Here is a 23808-nt window from a genome sequence, read left to right on the forward strand (position 1 = left end):
ACCCCACCTGCACAGGCGCCCAGCACGCCACCTCCTTGTCCCCGCCGGAACTGAGTGAAAGCGACCGGGGCCACCTTGAGGGCCAGAGCCAAGGATCCCATGATGGAGAGATCCAAGCGATGGCAGCCAGCTCTGGGGGTCCTTCGAGACCTTCTGAGGGTCCCGGGGGGCAAGGCTGGGATCCGCAGAGCAGAAGCCAAGGCTGCTGGATGAGTCTTCACACGATGGGGTCAAGTTCAAGGCTGCCCGTATGTTTGATTGTCTTGGAACTATGGGGTCCACTCCCTCTGCACCCGGCCGGTGGGTGGCTCCCCCGCCAGGAGGGACGCGGCACCCGCAGCCTCCTGTTCCCTCTACCAGCCCTGGGGCAAGGGCATCCTCTGGTCACTTCTGGTTATGTGTTCAGGATGGCCCCACGCAGGACACACGGGTTCACAGGACGCTGCTGCCAACCCAGTGCCAGGGCCAAGGGTGCGGGCGGGGGGGGGGAGGGCACATTCTGCTGTTGCTACACCAGGCGCTGGTGTGGGCAGCGGGGGGTGGGGTGGACGATCTCTGGGTGGCCATGGCCTTTCTGAAGGAGGCTGGTGGTTTCCTAAGTGGGTTTCCTTTACACCACGTGGGATGCTGCACCCCCACATCAGAGTGCCGGGTTCGAGTCCTGGCTCCGCTCCCCATTCCAGCTCCCTGCTCACGCGCACCTGGGGAGGCAGCAGGTGACGGCCCAAGCAGCCGGGCCCCTGCCACCCACACGGGAGACAGGCATGGCGTTCCCAGCTCCTGGCTTCCATGTGGCATTCGGGGAGTGGACCCGTGTGTGTGTGTGTGTGTGTGTGTGTGTGTGTGTGGTACGTGACTCTCCCTTTCAAATACAAAAGGGGGGGGACAAACAGGAGCTGTGGGTGGGGAAGGGGCCGGGGAAGACTCAGCTGCAGCTGCCCGAGGACCTGACTCGGCCCTGGCGCTTCCTTCCCCTCCCCGGCGGCCTTGGCCTTTCCATCCTTGCAAAACTCCAAGAGCCAGACCGCTGGCTCCGCCCTGCCCACAGGCCTCACTCACACCCCTGCCCCGCAGAAGGGCAACAGGCAGAGACGCTGATGGCTCTCGTCTGAACTTACCATGACCTCTGCCAGCGGGGTTGCAGCCCTCGGGTCACGTAACCGTCCAGCTAGGAGACGCCTGCACCCCTCGTCTCATCCCAGTTCTGCTGCCCCAGGAGACCCAAGGTGATGGCCCAAGGGCTCGGGTCCCGCCCTGCCACCGGGTGGGAGACCGGGATGCAGCTCTAGGCTCCCAGCTTCCGAGGATGGCAGCTCTGTCTCTTGAATTAAAGAAACAAAACAAAACACTGGGGTCCGTGTTGTGGCGCAGATTAAGCTACTGCCTACAATGCCAGCATCTATAGGGATATTGGTTCGAGTCCCGGCTGCTCCACTTGCAATCCAGCTCCCTGCTAGTGCGCCTGGGAAAGCAGCGGAGGATGGTCCAAGAGCTTGGGCCCCTGCACCTGCGTGGGAGACCCGGAAGAAGCTTCTGGCTTCAGCCTGGTCCCATCCCGGTCGCCGTGGCTGGCATCTGGGGAGTAAACCAGGGGGTGGCTACTCTCTTTCTCTAACTCTGCCTTTCAAACCAATCAATCTTTAAAAAAAGATACAAAGGTGAAGAAAGGAGGGAATATATAGGAGAAAGGTTTTTTTTTTTTTTTTAAAGGGGAGAAGATAGAATTTGTTTAGCCTTGAGATATATATATATATATAAAATTTTTTTTTTTTTTTGACAGGCAGAGTGGACAGTGAGAGAGAGAGAAAGGTCTTCCTTTGCCGTTGGTTCACCCTCCAATGGCCGCCGCGGCCGGTGCACCGCGCTGATCTGATGGCAGGAGCCAGGTACTTCTCCTGGTCTCCCATGGGGTGCAGGGCCCAAGCACTTGGGCCATCCTCCACTGTACTCCCGGGCCACAGCAGAGAGCTGGCCTGGAAGAGGGGCAACTGGGACAGAATCTGGCGCCCCGACTGGGACTAGAACCTGGTGTGCCGGTGCTGCAGGCGGAGGATTAGCCTAGTGAGCCACGGCGCCGGCCCTAGCCTTGACATTCTGACATGTGAACGGCAGATCCTAAGCAGTTAGCAAAATGATAAGACTTCTAGTTACCTGTCCCTGGGACGGAGAATCCCCCGCCCCGGTGGGCGCTAACAGGAAGTGCTCACTCTGCCTCTGACCCTCTCAGCGAGGTGATCGGTGCTGGTCACCTTCATTCTCCCACTTCACAGATTAAATCATTGAGGCAAAGAGCAGCAGCTAGGTTGCCAGAGCTGGGGCGTGAGCCCGGGGAAGCCTGGACCCTTGGCCTTGAACCCTCTGAGGGGTCTTCCAAAGTGCATTATGGAAAAGCTGTGTGGATTTCCGATGAATTTTTGCACCAAAAAGACTTAACCTTTGAACTCTATTTTCTGTGAACTTAAACCTGCAGCAGCCAGGGCTGGGCCAGAGGAGCTTGGCACTCCATCCGGGTCTCCCAGGCCGCGGCCCCGCTGCCTCCACTACCTCCCAGGCCCTCCAACTAGGATCGCAGGTGTCCCGAGATGCCCGCCCCTTCGGCTCCCATGGGAGTAGTGGTGACTGGGTGTGGGGGGCTCCCGCAGGCAGGAGGGGAGCAGGGGCTTTCCCAGTGTGGCCCCGGGACCCGGCCTCTCTCCAGATGCCACCTTCCCCACCCTCTCAGACCGCCTGGCCTTTCCCTCCACCAGGAATTCCCCAAGGCTGGACAGTGCACACAGGGTGCATGGGCCCGGAGCTGCCGTCACACCAGGAGGCCTGCCCAAGGCGGCTTCTGCGGTACGTGTCATGTCAGGGCCAGGCACCCGGGGCTGGGACAAGCCGGCTCCCTCCCTCCGTCTCTCTTGGAGAACCCAAGCCCCTCCTGCTGCCCCTTCTTGAGTGACTAAAGCCCAGATCCCCCCAGGCAGGCTGTTGTAGCTTCCTGGGCCGGGAGGTGCGCCACCTGGCCTCAGTGTTCTCATCTGCGAAATGGCACTAATGACTGTTCATGAGCCACGTGCCAGGCTGGGCAGATGCTGGCGGTCCCCAGACGCAACCTGGGCAGGGGCTGTCCCCAGAGGGCTGGGGAGCACTAAGTGGGAGGAGGGGAAGGCAGGCTAAGGAGTCAGGCAGTTTCCTGCTCCTGAATGGGGAGGGGGTGCACTGCAGTGGGGCAGTGTGCGGTGGGGGACTGGATGACTTCCTGGACAAGGTCAGGCTGACGGAGTGGGGGGTGGAGAGGAGAGGCGGCTGCACCTGTCCCCTGTGCCCTACAGCTTCTGGAGGTGACCCTGAGGGTCCTCGGTGGCTACGGGCGGGAGGATGGGCACTCTCGGGCCAGGGCCCCTGCCTGGCCTGGATGCGCCACCACACAGCAGTTGTTTCAAGCTTGCCAACCCCAGCCCAGGCTGACATCCAGTGGTGAGCCCCGCCCCCGGGGGGGATGTGGGGACTGGAGGGAGTCACCCAGGAGGGAGCTGGCTCTCCCCCAGGGGAGACGGAGGACAGTCCCCGAGGCACAGGTGGCTCCGAGGGTGCAGAGCAGCTTGGGGGGGGGGTTCCCCGCTTGCCCGCGCCGCTGGCCTTTCTCAGGCGGTGGCCACGCTGGGGCAGAGGCCCGGGTCTGGCACAGGCAGTGTGCGGCCCCGTGAGCTCTCACAAGCTCCCACGCAGCAGCAGGAAGCCACTGTCTGTCTCTGGGGAGGGAGCCGGGCAGGAAGAGGAAGGCTTTGGCCAACAGGCACCGTATCACGGCTGGCTCCGCGAGGACACTTCCTCAGAGCGAGCCCGCAGGCAGGTGTGTGCGCTGGGCAGGGCGGGGAAGCCCAGGCCACCAGGCCTTGTTTTTTGACCCAGTTCCCAGCATGAGAAGGGCCCGGCCCCCCCTCCTGGGGCCTCTGCAGTGCAGGGGTCCTGAGGCTCACAATGGGACCACACCCGCAGACGCAGAGACCTGCTCAGTGCGGGAAGGGTGGCCCCCACCCGTGCCAAGTCCCAGCCGCGCCCAAACCTCACCCCGTGCCCCTGGGACAGGCGCAGGGCGGGGCACTGGCCGGTGTCTCCTCCAGGCCACGGCGGGGGCAGGGCCGTCCGCTCACCATCCACGGCTGGGGTCACAGGGCCGCGGTCCCTAAGGAGCCGGCATGATGGGCCTGCGGGCTTCCCCCAAACCCTCCCTGTGGTGTTTTCCAGAGAGGGTGCTGAAGCCACGGGGCGGCCATGGGCCACGGGCCACGGGCCACGGGCCACGGCACCAGGCACCCGCGGGACAGCTGGGCAGGCTGACTTGTGTCTGTGTGTGTGTAACACCTGCTCCCCAGCACTGGGTGTGCGTGTGTAACACCCTCTCCCCAGCACCAGGTGTGCATGTGTGTGTGTGTGTAACTCTCCCCAGCACCGGATGGCTGTGTGTGTGTGCAACACCCTCTCCCCGGCACCAGGTGTGTGTGTGTGTGTGTGTGTGTAACACCCACTCCCCAGCCCCCAGCCGACCAGGATTCCCGCAGCGGCCTCCCCTGGCACGCACCTGCCCGCCCTCCAGGAGAGAGCAGGCAACGTGGCCTCAGAAAGAAACGCGTTCGTGTGTGAAAGGCATGGATGGATTTTATTTATTACCCTATATCTACAATTTAATTTGAGGTAAAATATAAGCAACACATAAAAATGCCTATTTCTGCTACCATGTAATAGAATTCTCCGTGGTGGATATTGTGGTAAAGCTACTGAAGACTACGCCACGACGCACTCCAGCGGCGCTGGCGGCCCCGCCCCGCCCCGCCGCGGCCCACGCGCGCACGCACGGAGCCCTCACGCTCCCCGCGGGGCTTCCTTTCACGGTGACAAAGAACACAGGGGCCATGAGAGACAGCCCAGGAAGAGGTTTCGTCAAATATACAGATACTAACTGTTCACCCAGCGCCGCGGAGCGCATCGCGCGGATTTCTCAAATAGAAAAACTAAGGAGTGAACTAGCACAGGAATTGTCTCCACTGCGGAAGCTGAGATGTTCCAGGAGGAGCTACCTTCGCTTGATTGGACAATCAACCCCACGGCCGCGGGCTCTGCCGGACAGGCGGACAGGCGGACAGCCGGCGGCCCGGCCCTGCCGTCTTCCCAGCATCGCTGCAAAATCCTTATAATACATTCCCGAGTAAAGCAGCCGGTCCAAATCTACAGTCACTCTGCCTTTGATTCAATTCACAGAACTGCTGAAAAAGTAGACATTTCTATCTAAAAGTAGAAAAGAAGGTTTGTATAGAAGGTATTTCTGTTATACAAGTATATTACAGGGCGTGGGCGTGGGCAGCGACCGCTCCGCGCAGCTCCTCCGCCACGGCAGCCCGGGCTGAAACGGGAGAACAGACAGCGGGCACAGGTCAGGCCGGCCTCGGCCGCCCGGGCCCTCGCCACGCGCTAGGGAGCTGAGGCCCCGGAACGCAGACCGCGAGGCGAATCCCGGGGCCACCCGAGTCTCCGCTGGCAGAGTGCGTGGTTAAGCTCCAGGGCAGAGCCCACGCGGACAGCCCAAGTGCTGGCGGGGGGGGGGGGGGGGGGTGGACAGGGCACGGGGATCCTGTCTCTGATTCTTGCTTTAGTGCCGCCCCTCCCGCTAATAACACGGCCAAGTCCCAGCCGCCCGGAACAGGCCCAGAGGTGCAGACTGCAGGTGCCACTGCGCCCACGCCAAGACAGGCAGTGAGGACGGGGAGTCGGAAACTGCCCACCAGGGCCCACCCCCACCCCACCAGGGCCCGCCCACCCCTGGACCCACCCCCACCCCGGAACAGGCAGGCGGCTCCGGCGCGTTTACCCGAGGACAAGCAGGTCTACCACGTGGGCTCCGGCTCCTGCTTGATCTGAGAGCTTCCGTCGGCCTCTTTGACTTCTGGCAAGAACAGAAGCGCCCGATTAACCGCACCACCGACCGCGAAGACAGGACCGGCAACCACACTGGACTGTAAACGGAACGCTCCCCCAGCGCCGGAATGTGCGCACCCCGCACCCTCCCGCGGTCCTAGCGGCTTCCGGCTTTCCCAGAGGGCTCTTACCTTCCGAGGCCGGGGCCTCCAGCTGGCTGGGCTCGGCCGATTCTAAAGGCAAACACAGAGATTGAGGCCCACAGCGACCTCAGCAGTGCAGGCGAGGCAGACGGGGAGGAAGCCCCCCAGGGTCTGCACAGAAAGCCCAAGGCCCAGACGAATGTGAACCCGAGATCCCACTGACCCTCGCTCAAACCGGGCTCCCCGGAACCGCTCTGCCCCGAAAGCGAGCAGCGCCTTTTCGCGTCGCCGCGCCCCGTGCCGGTGGGCTCCTTTAACCAAGTCGTCCCGAGACACAAGAATTAACAAAGTCTCCCATTACGAGCAGGCCGTCTCACGAGCGAGCCCAGCGTACTGGCTCAGCTGGGATTTTTTAAAGCACGCTACATAAAAGGTACTTCCCAAAGTAAAAAACAAAAATTTGCAGAAGACCCCTGCATACCCATTTTGACCCAACATAATTTGGCTATTATGGGAGTTCAGTGAAAAAAATGATCCCAAGGGGCAAGTGTTGTGGCGCAGCGGGTAGAGCCACCGCCTGTGACACAGTCATCCCACATGGGCGCCAGTTTGAGTCCCGGTTGCTCCACTTCCCATCCAGCTCCCTGTAAATGCGCCTGGGAAAGCAGCAGAGATGGCCCGGGTGCTTGGGCCCCTGGCTCAGCCTGGCCCAGCCCCGGCTGTTGTGGCCACTGGGGGAGTGAACCAGCAGAGGGAAGACCTCTCTGCCTCTCCCTCTCTGTAATTCTGCCTTCCAAATAAATAAATCTTAAAAAAACAAAAAAACTAATAAGAAAAGAAGAAGGGTGGCGCTCTGCTGGCTCACTCTGCACCACGGGTTCTTGGGTTTCTGACGTCAGGGCCACTCGGCATGCAGCCCGCATCAGCTTGTGTTCATGTAACGAGGCTTCCAGACCCCGGAGCTCGAGCAAGCATGCGGGGACACGCACTCTGCCGCGTGGGGAGGGGTATGTGTGTGTGTGTGTGTGTGTGTCATTCACTTTGTATCACCGTGTGTGTCTGTGTGTCTCACTCACCTGTACCACCGTGTGTGTGTGTGTGTGTCTCACTCACCTTGTATCACCGAGGGTGTGTGTGTGTCTCACTCACCTGTACCACTGTGTGTGTGTGGTGTGTGTGTCTCACTCACCTTGTACCACCGTGTGTGTGTGTGTGTGTGTCTCACTCACCTTGTATCACCGTGTGTGTGTGTGTGTCTCACTCACCTTGTACCACCGTGTGTGTGTGTGTCTCACTCACCTGTACCACCGTGTGTGTGTGTGTGTGTCTCACTCACCTTGTACCACCGTGTGTGTGTGTGTCTCACTCACCTGTACCACCGTGTGTGTGTGTGTGTGTGTGTGTGTGTGTGTGTCTCACTCACCTTGTATCACCGGGCCTTCTGACTCATTCTGATCAACCAACTCTGGAAAGAAAGCAGACGGGGCTCAGCAGAGACTCAGTGAGCGCGCCGTCCCACTGCAGAGCCGCGTTCACACCCGTGCGCGCCGACACCCTAGGCCGGGTGCCCGTGCAGCCACCCCGACTCCCTGGAGACCGCCACAAGGGGAGCAGAGCACTGGCCCAACACCTGACTGAACCCCCGCAGCACGCAGACCAGCCGGCACTTAGAGGCGAAGCAGAGAACTGCGACGGGATTTCTCGGACCGACAGAAGCCCCTAGAGGACAGGGCGCGCTCTAGTCGGCAAGGCCTCCCCAGCTCCTTGCAGACAGGAGGCAGAGTCTGGAAGAAGCAACGGAAGGGCGGGCTGCGCAGCAAGCAACCTGACAGAAAAATGAACCTCAGAATGCGCAAGACGAGACAGGAAATGCGTGACAGCGGAGCAGGCGCACAGCCACGCGCTTCCCAGCCCACGGGGGCCCGCTGAGCACAGCCCCCAGAGCCCGCACACCACACCGAAGGTGACTGCCAGGGCACAACCCAGAGGACCCATCGGTCAGCGCAGATGGTTCTCACGAGCCAGAATCATTACAACTGCAGGAAGGACTGGACGGCTCGAGGAAGGAGAGGCCGAGGCTCACCCTGCAGTCTAACCACACACACCATGCTAATGTGACGAAGGCGGCTCCGGATACCACGCAAAACCACAGGGACGTTAGGGGACAGAAAGGGCACCGAACACTTGTTCACTGAATGAGACCCGAGAGCTCGGCCTGCACCAGACACTGTGTCAACACCAGGGCCACTAACACAAGTGACCAGGGTGGCACGACAACCCCCGCAGGGACCAGCACCCGGCAGCAGCAGCAAGAACGCGCCGAGGGGAGGGCAGGCAGACTGTAACGGGCAGCCAGCCAGCAGGTGAGGCTCTGCAGGGGACCGCGGCTCAGCCGCAACATCTCAGCTCCGCCTGGTTCGAGCCCCGGCTCTCCTCCCGACGCCAGCGTCCTGCTAACAGACAGACCCTGGCAGGCGGCAGTGATGCTAAGTCCTTGGGTCCCCGCCACCCACAGGGGGAGACCCGGACTGTCTTCCAGGCTCCTGGGCATTCAGACCGCGGGCAGTGAGCCAATGGATGCGAGGCGTCATTTTCTGTCTTTGCCTCTAGGATTTAAAATAGAACAAGACCGAAGCCAGAGTTCCACATTTATTAAGAGTGGAAGGGCAAACAGCGCTCTAAAACTCTCCGCCGTGGGTCCCACGGTGGCCGTATAGCGGCTGAGGAAGCCGAGGAGACGTCAGGTCTCCACCCAGGGAGTGCCTAGGAGTGGCTGCGGCTGGAGGACAACGCGGGGCCCAGACACGCACCGCAGGCTCTGCCAACATGCGGGGCTCACACTCAACACGGACACGGGCACACACACACAGACAGACACAGAGACACAGAAACACTGACGCAGAGACACAGACACAGAGACCGACAGACACAGAGACATAGGCACAGACACACAGGCACAGACACACACACACACACACACACACACACATAGACACAGACACAGAGACACACGTACACAGACACGCGCCACAGGCCCTGCCTCACACTCAACATGGAAAAGGAACGGCCTCCATCAGCCTGGCGGCAGATCCGGGGTTTTGGCAAACGCTGCTTCAAGTCTTGGTCCAGCCAAGTGTTCAGAACTAGGGACTACTGCTGTTCCTCTTCTCGTCTGACTGCAGTTAGATCCTTTGCCCACACCCCCGCTGAACCAGGCTCCTGTACCTCTATGTGTTCAACTCTTTTCATTTAGTGGAGCAGAGCCTTTGACTAGCACGTGAATTTAAAATGTTATCTCAAAAGCTACAAAAAAGAGACAGAGAAATGCAAGCCAGCCACAGGCCGTGGCTGAATCCCACCACACCGCAACCACAGACAAGGCCGCCACAACGGGAAATCCCACATGTGTGATCACAGGACAGACAGACAGACTGTGGTCGAGACGCGGCCGTGCTAAAGACAGCAGATGCAACCTCCTTCCCATGGTTCAAAGAGCTCCATCGACACGAAGCAGCGAACTGTACGTTTAGATCTGGGTCCCGTTCCTAAGGTACCTCGCCATGTATAAGCAGATACTCCACAGTGGGAGAAAACCCACGGCTCGAAACACTTCTGGTTCCAAGCGTTCTGGAAAAGGAGCTCATCTGTACCCCGCGTGCAGCTCCTGCCACAGCCGAGCTGAGGCTGTGGACACACTCCCCCCAACCCCCAGGGTCGCCGGCGGCTTCCCGAGATACTCACGGTTGTTAATCACGAGTCCTGGGAACGGCCTACAAAGAGAAACACTGCGTAAGGCGACACTGGTCCCACACGCATGCCGTGCGCTGACAGGGACCAGTGCCGAGGGCGGAGGGGGACCACAAGGAGGGCACGCTGAGCCTGGGGGCGCATCCTGGTGGGAGGCAGCTCTCCACCTGCCTCAGGGGAATGGCGTGCAGAACGGCCCCGGCTCAGTGGGATTTTCAGGCCGGGGGAGCTGGGAGAACATGAAGGGGAGAAAACAGATTCAAAGGTGGTGGTGGTGGGGCCCTGGCGACTGCTAGGTGCTGATGCTAAGGGGTCTTCCACTAGACCGGGGCCCTGGTGGGCAGTGCCTGCGGAGATACAGCGACAGCTGAGGTCTGGGGAGCAGCTGCCACTCACAGGGTGTGCACAAATAAACGGAGCGCTCTCCTGCCCTGGCCCCGCCCACAGACAAGGAGGCAACAGCGACTGCACTATGAGCAGCGGCCAGCGCGGGCTGCAGCCTGGGAGGCGATGTCTCACGAGGCTGCCAGGATTCTTCTGTTACAAAAACGGAGCCGATGCTGTTTCAACCGTGCAGGCCGCACCATCTGTCTCCACCATGCAACCCGACTGCGTCAGCACAGAGCGCCCACGGGCAACGTGCAAACACCGGATCCTAGTGCGTTTCGTTAAGAGTGTGGAAACGGGGACAGGCTGGCCGTGGCCCACAGGCCAAACCCTGGCCTCGAAAACCAGAGCGTTACGCAGAGCTCTGGGAGGAGGGGCTCTAACAGTTACAATAACTAACAAGGGGCCATGCTGTGGCGCAGTGGGCAAAGCCACCACCTGCAGTGCCCGCAGCATCCTATATGGGAGCCGGTTCGTATCCCAGCTGCTCCACTTCCAATCCAGCTCCCTGCTAATGGTCTGGGGAAATCAACGGAAGATGGCCCAGATGCTTGGGCCCCTGCACCCACACAGGAGACTGAGAAGGAGCTCCAGACTCCTGGCTTCTGCCTGGCACAGCCTGGGCTGTTCGGACCATCTGGGGAGTGAACCAGTGGCTCTGAATTCCAAATAAGTCAATCTTAAAAAACAAAACAACAACAACAAATCCCTCTAGGGCACTGGTTCGAGTCCAGGATGCTCCATTTCTGATTCGGCTCCTTGCTAATGGTCTAAGAAAAGCAGTGGAAGATGGCCCAGGTGTGTGGGTCTCTGCCACCCACAGGGGAGATTAGGAAGAAGTTCCTGGCTCCTAGCTTCAACCTGGCTGAATCCTGGCCTTAGGCCATCCCGGAGAGTGAACTAGTGGATGGAAGATCCATCTCTTTCTTTTTTTTTTTTTTGACGGGCAGAGTGGACAGTGAGAGAGAGAGACAGAGAGAAAGGTCTTCCTTTGCTGTTGGTTCACCCTCTAATGGCTGCCGTGGCCGGCGCGCTGCAGCCGGCACACTGTGCTGATCCGAAGCCAGGAGCCAGGTGCTTCTCCTGGTCTCCCATGGGGTGCAGGGCCCAAGCACTTGGGCCATCCTCCACTGCACTCCCTGGCCACAGCAGAGAGCTGGCCTGGAAGAGGGGCAACCGGGACAGAATCAGTGCCCCGACTGGGACTAGAACCCGGTGTGCCGGCGCCACAAGGCGGAGGATTAGCCTGTTGAGCCGCGGCGCCGGCCCGATCCATCTCTTTCTAACTCTTGATTTTCAAATACTTAAATCTTTAAAAAGCTAAAAAATAAAATAACTAGTAAGTATCTGTGTTTGTTCCTTTGCTGCCTGGTGAACTTGATCTGACTGCACACTGAAGATGACGTGGGCCATGCCTGCGCGGATCCGTTCTCTGACTCGGCAAGGGACGCTCACCTGATGACCGTGAACTTGATGAACTCGGCAGAGTCTAGGATCCTCCGCATGGAGCTGATCTCCAGGTAGCTGGGGGCCTTGAACGACACCCCCGGCGGCATGCCGTCCACCACCACGCAGCCAGGGTTGATGGTGATCTTCCTGTAGGGGACCTTCACGGGGAAGCCCATACCGATCGCCTCACCTGCAGAGGCCAACACAAAGGCGCGGATGAGCCCGGCACCCACCCGAGGACGCATTCAGAACACACGAGCCCAGGATTTACTGCAGACACCACCCTGCCACCGACAACGGGCGGTGCACTTGAGACACAGATGTGAACCTCAAGGGCATTAACCAACACGGCATCGCTCCTCGTTCCTTACTGAGAGACCCAGCAGGAGCAGGAATACTGACTTTGTAGCTTCCCTCACCCCAGGGAGTCTCCCTGCTTAGCACAGCGCCGGCTGACGCCGCAGACGCCGCACTCACCGAACTTCCGACTGAAGAGGTCGTTCACTTGCTCCCTCAGCTGTCTGGCCTTCTCGACCTTGGACAGTCTTTCGTTATCATCGTCTGAAACGGCCGAGAGAAAACCCAGAACAAGGCCCTGTTAATTCTCTGTGCCACGCCTGTGAACGGCTCGAGCTAGAACCTTAGTGCTGAGTGCCGTTACATCATCGGCTGTGTTACGTAGACTTCTTAAAGGACAGACTGGGTGAGTGACAGGGGTCATCCCAGCCAAGGGCACCACCCGCCTACAGCCCTTCCGAGAAAAACTGGAGAGGGCCGCGACCCGGCTGCCCTGGAGGGGCGCGTGCCAGCGTGCCAGGGCCAGCCCCGCCACCCACGACGGCAGGAGCGCTCGTACCTGGAATCGTCACCTGGATGATGTTCAGGTCTTCGACACCCGATGCAGTGGTGTTCACGCTGGGCGATGAGTTTATTTTTCCTTGAAACAGAAGCTAAGATTAGAAGCTGTGGAGAGCTGGTCGGAATCCCCTCCCAAGCAGGAAGCCACGTGCCCAGAGCCCAGACCACGCGGATGGGCCACGACCCACTGCAGGCCAGGGCCAGTTTTCTGCCTGGCACATCGACAGGAGGCGTCCCAAGAGCTGGTTTTCCCCTTCCTGACGGTGCTTAGCACAGCATCGCACACACAGACACACGACCGCTCAGAGAACTAAACCGCGAGCAGCTAAGACCCCTCTGCACGAGACGGCGCTGGGCAAAACGCATTCCGCTCCCCAGCAGGACACTCACGTGGCGGGCTCTTAGAGGAGGTGCTCTCCTTGATGGCAGTCTCAAACATCTCGGGCCTGCACAGGAGAAAATGCTCGTAGGCAACAGCAGAACGCTACCACCAGAAATTCAACGGCACTGAGAAACCCGTAACGCTCTCCGAGTAAGTATCTGATTCTCAACGACGTCAGAAAGGCAGCAACACGGCCACCTACCAGAGGAGCGCGAGTCACAGCTGAGACCTCAGTGCCGCCCGCCCTCCGGCCCCTGTTCGTGGGCATCTTCTCACGCTCAGAGCGTGTCCCGAGAAGGGCGGCAGGAAGCGCCCGTGTGCAAAGCCTGGGCCACAGCCGGCCTGTGCAGGCGTGGGCACAGGGTCTCTCCCAGCAGGCAGCGGCAGAGGCCTGCCTGACAGACACACCTTCCCAGCTGGGCCCATCACCACGGCGACAGGGACTCTTCCCAGGGGACTCCAGAGCAAGCCCTACCCCCAGCAAGGAGGTCTAGGAGTGACGTCACCACGACAGCTATGCAAGCAAGCCCCCCACAGCCGGTGCACAGCAACCATCCTAGAACGTAACATTCGGCTGGGCCAGTGCTGTGGGGCGGGGGCTAGGCTGCTGCTTGGGGTGTGGCACCCCGTATTTCAGCCCGGCCTCAACTCCTCTGCTTATGACCCACCTGCCTGCTGACGTGCCCGGGAGGCACCAGGGGGAAGGCTCAAGTTCTCGGGTTCCTGCTAACCTCAAGGGGAGCCCTGCATGGGGCTCCTGGCTCCTGGCTTCAAGCCTGCCCAGCGCTGGCTGTTGCAGCCGTGTGACTCAGTAGATGGAAGAAGTGACTCAGTAGATGGAAGAACTTACTGTCTGTTTCTCCTCTCTCTGCCTTCCAAATAAATAAATAAATAAGTCTTAAACGCATTTCAGTTAATTTCAAATACTGAGCGTCAGTGGGTATTTTTAAATGCCAACTATTCCCATCTATTTCAATTCTTAGATGAATTCATACATGTTCTAATAAACATGAGTGCAGGAAAAAATCTTAAATCTTCAATCAGTTGGAAAAATAAAAGGCCTCTGGAAAATATGTTAAAAACTAAAAAAAAAGAAAACAAGGATGAAGAAAAAAAAGAGGGCGGGCACTGAGCCTGTGAAGGCACCAGCTGCGATGCCCGTACCCTGGCCCTGGCTCCCGACCCCGCTGCCTGCTAACGCAGGCCCTGGCAGGAGTCTGTGAAGGCACCAGCTGCAATGCCCGTACCCTGGCCCTGGCTCCCAACCCCGCTGCCAGCTAACGCAGGCCCTGGCAGGAGCAGTGCGGCTCCAGCAGCCGGGTCCTGCTGCCTACATGGGGACCTGGACTGTGCCCCTGATGCCTGGCTTCAGCTCGGCCCACCACTGCCTTTCTGGGCATTTGGGGAGTGCACTAGTGGATGGAAGGTCTGTCTCTCTCTCTCTTTCATTTTAGAAAGAAAGAAGGGATGAGTGTGTGTGTGTGGGGGGGGGGGGGTGGCGGGAAGAGGGGAAGGGAGAGACCCCTGCTCAGATCCCAGTAGCAGTTACCAGCACCACTGACGCGTGGGTGGACGGGAGCTGTCACCCCCTACCCTGCAACCCCCTTCCCTCCCCTGTCCCTGTGCCGAGTGCTGATTGCGCAGCCTCCGCGCATGTCGGACAGTCCCAGGTCACGCGCCAGCCCCTCCCGCAGGATCCCCTTACTTCTTGATGATGAACTTGATCTTGGCTTTGTTTCTCAGGATCTTCTCCAGCCTGGGGATGCCGAAAGTGGAGGGTCTCCGGAAGGGCACGCCCTCGGGCAGGCCTTCCACGTAGAAGTCTTCCGGGAAGGACTCGAACAGCGCGAAGGGCACCTTCACGGCTTGCTTCAGGCCCAGCGCCTCGCCTGCAGGCGCACAGGGGCCGTCTCAGCGCCCGCAGCACCACCCCCAGTGCTCAGAACAGGGGGAAACCGCGGCATTCCCACCCGGGAAAGCGGCCCGGCGCCCGCCCCTCTGCTGACAGAGCACGACTTTAGTAACGTCCCAAAACGAACTCACCGCACTTTTCATTGAAAAGATTTTCCACTTTCTGCTTCAGGTCGGTGATCTTGGCATTCCAGGCCTCTGCGCATAAACGCAGTGTCCGTCAGACTTAGCAACACGCACTCCCAGGCAGGGTGCTTCACCCGATTCTAACTCTGCATTTTTAAGCGGTGCAAAATAAAAACGCTCCATCGGCTGCTGACGCGGCTGAGCCCTGGCAGCCACCCTAGGCTTTATGCCGCTACCAGGCGGTGGCTAAGAGCAAACGCTGTCTCCTTCCAGGTCACAGAGCCTGCCCTGTGGCCGGCACGCTGTGGAGCACACGGCCCTGCCTCCGCTCTGCCCGTAAGACAAGAGCGACAGTCACAGAGCCGCGAGGCGCTGGCATCAGACCGGAGCTCAGGCATCTCAACACCACTTGGTGCCTCTGGTCTGCCACGCAGAACGCAAGTGCCCTCACAAAACGCAGTGTCCTGACTCATCATACTGAGAACGGACCCGCACTTACCAAAGGAAAACTCTCTCCCCCGAGGCTTGAAGGGAATGTTCGAGCCGTTAGTTTGGGTGGGCGTCCGGACAGCCGAGCTCGGAGGGTTGGTGCTGTTGGGGCCTACGGAAGAGTTGCAGAAAGAGTCACGGTCCCCACGCGCCAGTCAGGCTTCCACCCTGGCTGTGGGGGCCGCTGCCAGCCTGGGCTGGAAACCAGGCCGAGTAGGGGGCGCACACGGCACTCCCAGGGCAGACACCCGCCCACAGGCCGAGGACCATTCGTTCCCGGCTGACCCGAGCCACTGGACACTGGCGCAGCATCAGTGCGCCCAGCACGCTGGCAGCCTGTGCTGGCTTCTGCACTTTCCTGCTGGCCCCTAACAGAAGCACACCCCCGGCCCCGCTGTCTCCACCTGGACGTGAACCAGCCTTCCGCGGACACGAGCCACAGCTTCGACGTCCTCACTGCAGAGGTGTCGGTAAGGCGCTGGGCTTCCACTCCAGTTAGCGTCCTACCGAGCCCCAGCACTTGAGCTTGGCGAGTAAGCTGCGCACAGACCCCTAGCTGTTAACGGTGCACACTGCTCGCCGGCTGCAGCCAGTGCCCTGTGGGATGCCGGTGCCGCGGGCGGTGGTTGTACCTGCCACACCACAGCGCCAGCCCCTAAGTCCTAGCCATCCAGCGAAGCCTAACTTAACTGCTGCTGCCACGCATGGACCCCTCCCATCAAGTGCTGATGGACTCAGGGGCGGGTTCCCGTTCACCCAGAAGAACCCCAATGCACTCACAGCTAACCAGGGGCTCCTTCAGGAAAGGAAAGACACCCTCAGAACTTTCCAGAAGAGAGCAGCGAGGGACTGAACGTGTGCACTTGAAACTGCCGGCGCCTCTGAGGGGAAAGGATGGGCGCGGTGCACACCTCTCTCCTCTCAGTGGGGAAACAGCTTCCAACCCACAAGGTCACGGCGGGAGACTATCGCCCACTCAAGATCGAGGCTGCAAATCCTCCTACACACGGGAAATGGAGGGTGCAGCGTGCCATGCTGACGGAGACGGGAGGAAACACCGACCCCACGGCTGGCCGAGAGCGGGTGGTTCTGCATCAAGTACCTCAGCACTAAACCTGGGCACGGGACCCCACGGGTCAGCGGGAGGGGGGAGGAGGAAGGAGACGGCGGGGTGGCGCTGCTACTTACCCACTTCTTTTTAAAGGTTATTTATTTTATTTCAAAAGCAGAAAGCAGCCCAGGCTGGGCTAGGCCACAGCCAGGAACCAAGAACTGCACCCGCGTTTTCCACTGGGGAGCAGGGGCTGAAGTGCTTGAGCCCCCATCTGCTGCCCCAGGAACATCAGCAGGAGCTTAACTCGCCCCCCACCCCCACCCCCGGCAACACCGGCCCCGAGGCACTGCCGGCTACACCACCCCTGACCAGCACCAACTAAACCAGCCCTAACCACCGCCATGCAAATCATCTCTAAACGGTGGTCCCTGTAAAGGAGAGAGAGCCAGAGGAGAAGAGAGCAGTACTGCGCCTTGCTCTCTGCACCTGACTGTCCTAGAGGAAGAAGCACTTGGGGATTCTCCTCAGAGCAGCACACAGCCGACTGCGGACAGCACGCTCAAGGGCTCCTCAACTTTTAGCTACAAACACCGAGACTGGGCAGAGATGGCGGCCTCACCTTCCACGGTGACCTCAATTTCAGGGACCTTCGAGTTGCTTCCGGGGCTCCGTGGTCTTTTCGGAGACTGCAAAGCTGGAAGACAAGCACACGGTAGCTTCGCACACTGCCAGGCCACAGCGGGAGAGGGCGCCGCCACCACCCGCGGCCCTCGGCCAGGCCCTCAGAGCAAGCTCAGCACGTGATCCTGCGCGAGCCCTGGCAAAGCTGCAGACGGCAGCACGGGAGGCCGCGGACACGTCATGGTGGACAAGAGAACGCAGCCACTACGTAAACACCATAAAAGGCACAGAGCAGCGCGGCGGGTTAACGCGTCACTTGAGACGCCGCCTCCCGCGCTGGGGTGTGGGCGTGAGTCCCGCCACTCCACTGCCGATCCAGCTCCCTACCAGCACCCCGGGAAGGTAGTGGGGGAAAGCCCAGGTGCTTGGGCCCCTGCCACCCAGGTGGGAGACCCAGATGGAGCTCCAGGCTCCTGACCACTGCGGCCAATTAGGGAGTGAACCCGCAGATGGAAGCTCCCTGTCACTCTGCCTTCCAAACAAATCAATCAATCCCCCGCCCCCCCCCCCCAAAATCCATCTTAAAAACACAAACAAAAACCCAACCAAAAAAAAAAAAACAAAGAAATGGGGATGGCGCTGTGGCATAGCAGGTAAAAGCTGCTGCCTGTGGTGCCGGCATCCCATATGGGCGCTGGTTTGAGACCCGACTGCTCCACTTCCAATCCAGCTCCCTGCTAATATGCCTGGGAAAGCAGCAATGATGCACAAGTGCTTGGGCCCCTGCCCCTACGTCAAAGACCCAGAGGACCTGGCTCCTGGCTTCGGATCGGCCCAGCTCTGGCCATTGTAGCCATCTGGGGAGTGAAGCAGTGGATGAAGGCTCTCTCTCTCTGCCTCTGCCTCTCTGTAACTCTGTCTTTCAAATACATAAATAAAAATATATCTTTAAAAAGAAAAAACAAAAATGAAGCCAAGGCCTCATGAAGGTGTTGGGCAACACTATCTGAGGCCCGCGGGTGCAGAATGCGGCCATGCGTGGGGCACAGGGAGCAGCAGATGCGCCTCTTACCTTTAGTGTTGATCTTACTCGCCATCCCGGGAGGCAGGTAGGAAACCACCAGTTCAGGCCTGCAAGGAAAACATGGCCAGCGGTCAGTGCGGCGCAGGCCTCACGCAGGCGCCCCAGCCCCAGGGACTTCCATTTTTGTGGGCAGGAAACCCACCTCCCCTCCCCTCAACAATCTGATGAGGGATTTTATGAACAGTAAGTGACTCCGTTCATGAGACAGGAAATTCACACCAGTTCAGTTTCTCCAACCATGCAGCCACTGACAGCCAGTCACTGCCAACCATGGCCAGGAGTGAGAGCAGAGAAAGAACAGCATCTGCAACAGCCACCCAAGTGTCTGGGACTCCTCGGAGACGTCCCATCCCAGAGGCCACGCAAGCGCCGCAGAACGGCAGCTGACGCACAAGGCAAGCACAGGCGGGGACTCGCCAGGGTGCAGCTCAGAGCCCGGCCTCTCCTTCCCGCTGGAAAAGCACTCACACAGGCAGGCAATCCGATCATGCCACTTCCAGGGCAAGTCCCACTCACTTTTTCACAACAAACTTGATTTTATTACTCCCACGGACAATCCTTTCAAGTCGCGGAATTCCAAACCAGGTAGGGCTTCGAAAGGGAATTCCTTCCGGCAAGCCTTCTACATACAGGAACTCAGGGTTGGATTCGAACACAGGATACGGGACTTTCACCGCCTCTGTGAGTCCAAGAGCTTGAGCTGAAAGACAACACCACTTATGGAAGATAAAGCTGTACCCACATTCTCTCCATCTGTGCTCGCATTCGCAAGTAAGTTTTGTGCACGCTCCCTGCAACCTAGCAATATCCACTCAACACTAAAGACACTTTTGCTTAGTACAATGTGCAAATCAGAAGAAGAACAAGCCTAAAAGGCAAGCATTCGTTAAGAGGACACTTTAGCACTTTAAATCAAAGGTAGGGCTGCGTTATCAAAGCGCTCTCGGAACACGGGGCAGAATGCAGTAAGGCCATCCCACACAGCAGTGGCCCCGGCCGTCCTGTGCTGCCATCTGGACGCCAAGTTTGCTATGTCAACACAGGAGCTGTGTGGGGTGCATGGGCGTTAGTGACCAGAGGCAGAGTCTTCAAGGCTCCTGATGGAAACACAAAATGTCAATTCCAGGAGTTAAATAATCGGATGGCAACGCCCAAAACCCTGCTGTCACGCCCTGCTGCTTCCTTCCTCTGCCATGACAGATACATCCCACCTGGATCCCACTCCGGACAGCGCTCCCGGAACCGCTGCCCCAGATCCAGGTCGAAACCAGTGGCGACACACGCGTGCCAGGCCAGCGTCGGCCATAGCAGACGTGCAGACCACAGGAGGGGAACTCACCCCATGGCCTCCTCCCCTCCCCCATACCGACCAGACAATCAGAATCCGAGAGGAGCACGGTGGCGTGCTTCGTGTGAGCAGTGAGTTGGGCAGAACCAGGCCAGAACCCACGCAGGTCCTGACCCAAGAGACTCCTCGTGGACGCGGCCTTTATTTACGTGTGGCAGTAGACACGAGCACTACGTCTTACCAAACTTCAAGTTAAAGATCTCTTCCACTTGCTTGCGCAGCTTGGTGATTCTGACGTTCCAGTCCTCCTTGACTGCAAAGCAAAGACAACGCCCGTGAGCACGGCTGCTGTGCGCATGCGCGCGCGCGTGCGACCGCGACCGCGACCGGAGGTCGGGACGCGCACCCTCCTTCAGCCGAACCCTGCAATCAGAAGCTTGTGCGTGTGAACATGACTTCCTGAACTCGCCCTCTACCAGAAGACAGGCATGGAGATGAATGCACGCCTCCCTCGCGGTGTAACCAAAGCAGCGGCACTGAAGCACCGGTTTTCACACGCCCCTCTTGGGAGGCCTGTCAGGCTCCCACGCGGGCTCGGCGAGACCCTGCACTCGGATTTGCTCGCTACACAGCCAGCCCTTGTGTCCTGTGATGCGAAACCGCACGAGCGCATCTCTCAGGAAACACGCGGCAGGCACCAGGGAGCTGAGCGCACCCCCACCCACCCGCTGCTCGGTTTTCCAGCCCATTCCGTGCAAGGCAACCACGACCTTTCCATGTGGCCTTTAGAACGGACTGAAAAGGCCATCAGGAGACACAGGCACGGGCGGCTTGTCGGCGGGCGGAGCTGCGGGTGCCGAGGAGGAGCAGAGTGCACGTCCTGGGGTCGCTGGCAAGGGCGGTGGGGAATGTTCGGGAAATTCTGAGACCCCCGCTGAAGGCGGGCCACCTCGGGAATCCCCTCCTGACATGGCCTGTGCTTGGAAAGGAAGCCTGGCTCCCCTGCAGCCGGGCCCGAGCTGTCAAGTTCCTCTGGATTTCTTTTCTTTTTTAAAAAGACTTAGTGACAGAAAGGGAGACACAGAGAGCCTCCAAGCACTGCCTCACTCCCCTCGCGGCCCCAGCAGCCAGGGAGCTCCACCCAGCCTCCCGCTCGAGTGGCAGGGGCACGAGCACTGGGGCCGTCTTGCGCTGCTTCCCCAGGCGCGCAGCAGGAAGACGGGCCTTGAAGAGCTCTCCAGTGTGGGACGCCGGGGTCCCGAGCGGCAGCTTAACCCACGGTGCACAAGGCCAGAGCACCCTCTGGATTGCAAAGCAGCCCAAAGGCTCCCTCCAGTGTGAACCCAATCTCAGTGACTTCTCACAGAGACACCCAGACACCCCCACTCCAGGGCCACGGGCTCTGCCACCTTGCAGTGCGGTCTCCTGCCCTGCAGCGCCCTCCGCCGCATTTGCTCCTTCAGTGTGGGAAGACAGGAGCCGGGGACCCTCCCCCGTCTCCCCCCTTCAAACTCTGTCACTGGGCTAACCACACCTTTTTCACATGTGACATCCATCCATCCTTCTTTCCCTTCCTCTTTTTCCTTTTCTTTTTCTTTCTTTTAAGGATTTTATTTATTTGAGGGGCTGGCGCTGTGGCGCAGCGGGATAACGCCCTGGCCTGAAGCGCCAGCATCCCATATGGGTGCCGGTTGTAGTCCTGGCTGCTCCACTTCCAATCCAGCTCTCTGCTATGGCCTGGGAAAGCAGTGGAAGATGGCCCAAGTCTTTGGGTCCCTGCACCCGCGTGTGAGACCATATGGGATGCCAGCACTGCAGGTGGAGGATTAACCTACTGCGCCACAGTGCCAGCCCCATCCTTTTTTTTTTTTTTTTTAAACAGATGTATTTATTTCAAAGGCAGAGGTATGGAGAGAAAGAGAGATCTTCCATCCATTGGTTTGCTCCCCAAATGGCCATAATGAGTTCAGTCTAAAGCCAGGAGCCAGGAGCTACTTCCGAGTCTCCCAAGTGGGTGCAGGGGCCAGGTACTTGGGCCATCTTCTGCTGCTTTCCCAAGCACATTAGCAGGGAGCTGGATTGGAAGTGGAGCAGCCGGGACTACAGCCGGTGCCCATATGGAATGCTGGAGTTGCAGCCAGCAGCTTTAGCGGCTATGCTGCAAGACTGGCCCCATGCCACCCATCTTTCACCAACCTGCACCCAGCATGTTTAAGGAGACTTCTCTGACGGCAGTGACAAACACATTTTGCGTGTCATGGAATCGGTGACGAGCTGGCCACTGGCAGGCCATTGCACCACTGTGTCAGAACAAGAGCCACCTCCCATTCCTTCCCAAGGTCTGCTAAGAATGGCAGACACTCAAGCTCTGTTCACAAGACTGGGAACTTGAAGATTCTCCTTGTGTTACAAGCCTTTGACCTATGCTTGAAGACAGCAGATCGAGTACTGCTGAGAACGGCACGACACGGCAGCTGGAATACCGCCGAGGCCTGCACGCTCTTTCAATGACGCAATGACTGTGCTCAGTGTCTGCAGGCACTCGCATTTGTCGCGAGCCTGAACGTGAAGTCTCCCCCAAGGAGGGGGAGGCGGCTCTGGGCAATCGCCACGTCCAGACAGGGCACGGCAAGGCCCTGGGAATACCCGCCTTCTCCACACGGTCCCCTTAGCACAGGACGTGTCCCTTCCAATCTTCATCACCAACACCCTTGTTTTGCCTAAAGCAAAGGCACGCTGGGGGCGAAGCTCTGGGTCAGTTAGACAGGGCTATGACCTTCTCCACTGCGGGCTTCCCCGGCACAGTATTTAGTATTTCCCATGCCGCCCTACGCAAAGATGGCCCTTCACGTCATCACACACAAAGAAACTCCTCGGCACGCTGCCCGGACCCTCACTAGCTGCCCCAGGCGTCCTGAAAGCTGATCCAGCACTCCTGTTTCAGGACACACAACCCTGACCGCACACGGCCCCTCAGTGCTCACGAGAGTGACCGCACACATTTAAGACACTAACAGACACTCAGGATTCACTCTTTCTTTCTTTCTTTTTTTTTTTTTTGACAGGCAGAGTGGACAGTGAGGGGGTTCACCCTCCAATGGCCACTGTGGCCGGCGTACCGCACTGATCCGATGGCAGGAGCCAGGTGCTTCTCCTGGTCTCCCATGCGGGTGCAGGGCCCAAGGACCTGGGCCATCCTCCACTGCACTCCCGGGCCACAGCAGAGAGCTGGCCTGGAAGAGGGGCAACCGGAACAGAATCCGGCGCCCTGACTGGGACTAGAACCCGGTGTGCCGGCGCCGCAGGCGGAGGATTAGCCTAGTGAGCCGCAGCGCCGGCCTCACCTTTTCAAACACTCATTTCCTGAAAACTTCAAACTCCCCACTGCTGGGCCTGGCCCCATGGAGCAGTGGGGTACGCTGGGCTGCAGCACTTCCACCTCTGATCCAGCTCAGCGGGCGGTGGAAGATGGCCCAAGTGCTTGGGCCCCTGCACCCATCTGGAAGACCAGGATGGAACTCCTAATCACAGCTACAGCCTGGCCCAGCCCTGGCTGCTGTGCACATCTGGGGAGTGAGCAATAGAGAGAAGGCCAATCGCCTGGTGTCCCCTTCCCTCCTTGTCACCCAGCCTTTCAAACAAACACACAAACCTTGAAGAAGAAGTTAAAACAGAGGTCTGCAACACAGACTACAGCTACGGCTGTCCAGGCCCTGGCAGCAGAGACCTGCAGATGTACTCGCTCTTTCTGACACTACACAAAGGCAGAGAAGGGCAGGCATGGCCGGGGCACCTGTGTCCTGCACAGAGTGCCCAGTTCAACCCTGGCCCCCTCTCAGTTCCAGCTCCATGTCACCAGCAGGCGACAGCTCAAGTGTTTAGGTCCCTGCCAAGCCGGAGGGAGACCTAGAGTGAGTCGCTGGTTCCTGGTCCACCACGTCCTCTCCTGGCTACTGAGGGCATCTGGAGAGTGAACCAGCAGATGGCAGGTTAAAAAAAAAAGAGAGAGAAAGAGAGAGAGAGGAAAGAAAGAAGGGCTCATCAGAGCTCAAATAAAGAAGTGAAATCATTCACCCACAACTTGGGCTGCGATATTAGCGGACAGGCTGGAGTCATCACACAATCTGTTGCTTTGAGAACAGGGCCCACGTGAGGAGAGCTGACAAGCCCCTTGCCCCTTGTTTGTGGCCTGATGCGGCAGCTAGTAGCCTCCGGTGGCTAACTGGAGTTAGGATGAGCTCCAAGTATCAAATACACACCAGGCTGCTTAAATCAACTAGTGAAATAACGTAGAATGACTCATTGTTATAGAATGAAATGCAAGTCCGGCTACCAGCCTGGGTGTGTTCATCTTGATAAACCAAGGAATGCCTG

The 23808-nt window shown here is 59.1% G+C and overlaps 1 protein-coding gene across 9 annotated transcripts in view; it reads right to left on the reverse strand.

Moving 5' to 3' along the window:
• Positions 1-4623: 4623 nt before the first annotated feature.
• Positions 4624-23808, reverse strand: part of GTF2I (general transcription factor IIi) — a 103768-nt gene continuing 84583 nt past the window's right edge. For 8 of the 9 annotated variants that reach the window (XM_051841224.2, XM_051841219.2, XM_070064514.1 and 5 more), the window contains 16 exons: positions 19676-19747; positions 18663-18846; positions 18135-18193; positions 17061-17135; positions 15398-15499; positions 14905-14970; positions 14567-14750; positions 12870-12925; positions 12478-12558; positions 12099-12182; positions 11628-11811; positions 9780-9808; positions 7462-7503; positions 6087-6128; positions 5849-5923; positions 4624-5383 (listed from right to left, as the gene is read on the reverse strand). In XM_051841224.2, coding sequence (XP_051697184.1) covers positions 5865-5923; positions 6087-6128; positions 7462-7503; positions 9780-9808; positions 11628-11811; positions 12099-12182; positions 12478-12558; positions 12870-12925; positions 14567-14750; positions 14905-14970; positions 15398-15499; positions 17061-17135; positions 18135-18193; positions 18663-18846; positions 19676-19747 — 1319 coding nt within the window. In that variant the 3' untranslated portion in view covers positions 4624-5383; positions 5849-5864. Of the gene's footprint in view, positions 5384-5848; positions 5924-6086; positions 6129-7329; positions 7375-7461; positions 7504-9779; positions 9809-11627; positions 11812-12098; positions 12183-12477; positions 12559-12869; positions 12926-14566; positions 14751-14904; positions 14971-15397; positions 15500-17060; positions 17136-18134; positions 18194-18662; positions 18847-19675; positions 19748-23808 lie in introns of those variants that run through there. The other variant, XM_070064512.1, reaches the window with a different exon arrangement.

Source organism: Oryctolagus cuniculus, chromosome 19 (genome assembly GCF_964237555.1).
Source record: "Oryctolagus cuniculus chromosome 19, mOryCun1.1, whole genome shotgun sequence".
Lineage (NCBI taxonomy): Eukaryota > Metazoa > Chordata > Mammalia > Lagomorpha > Leporidae > Oryctolagus > Oryctolagus cuniculus.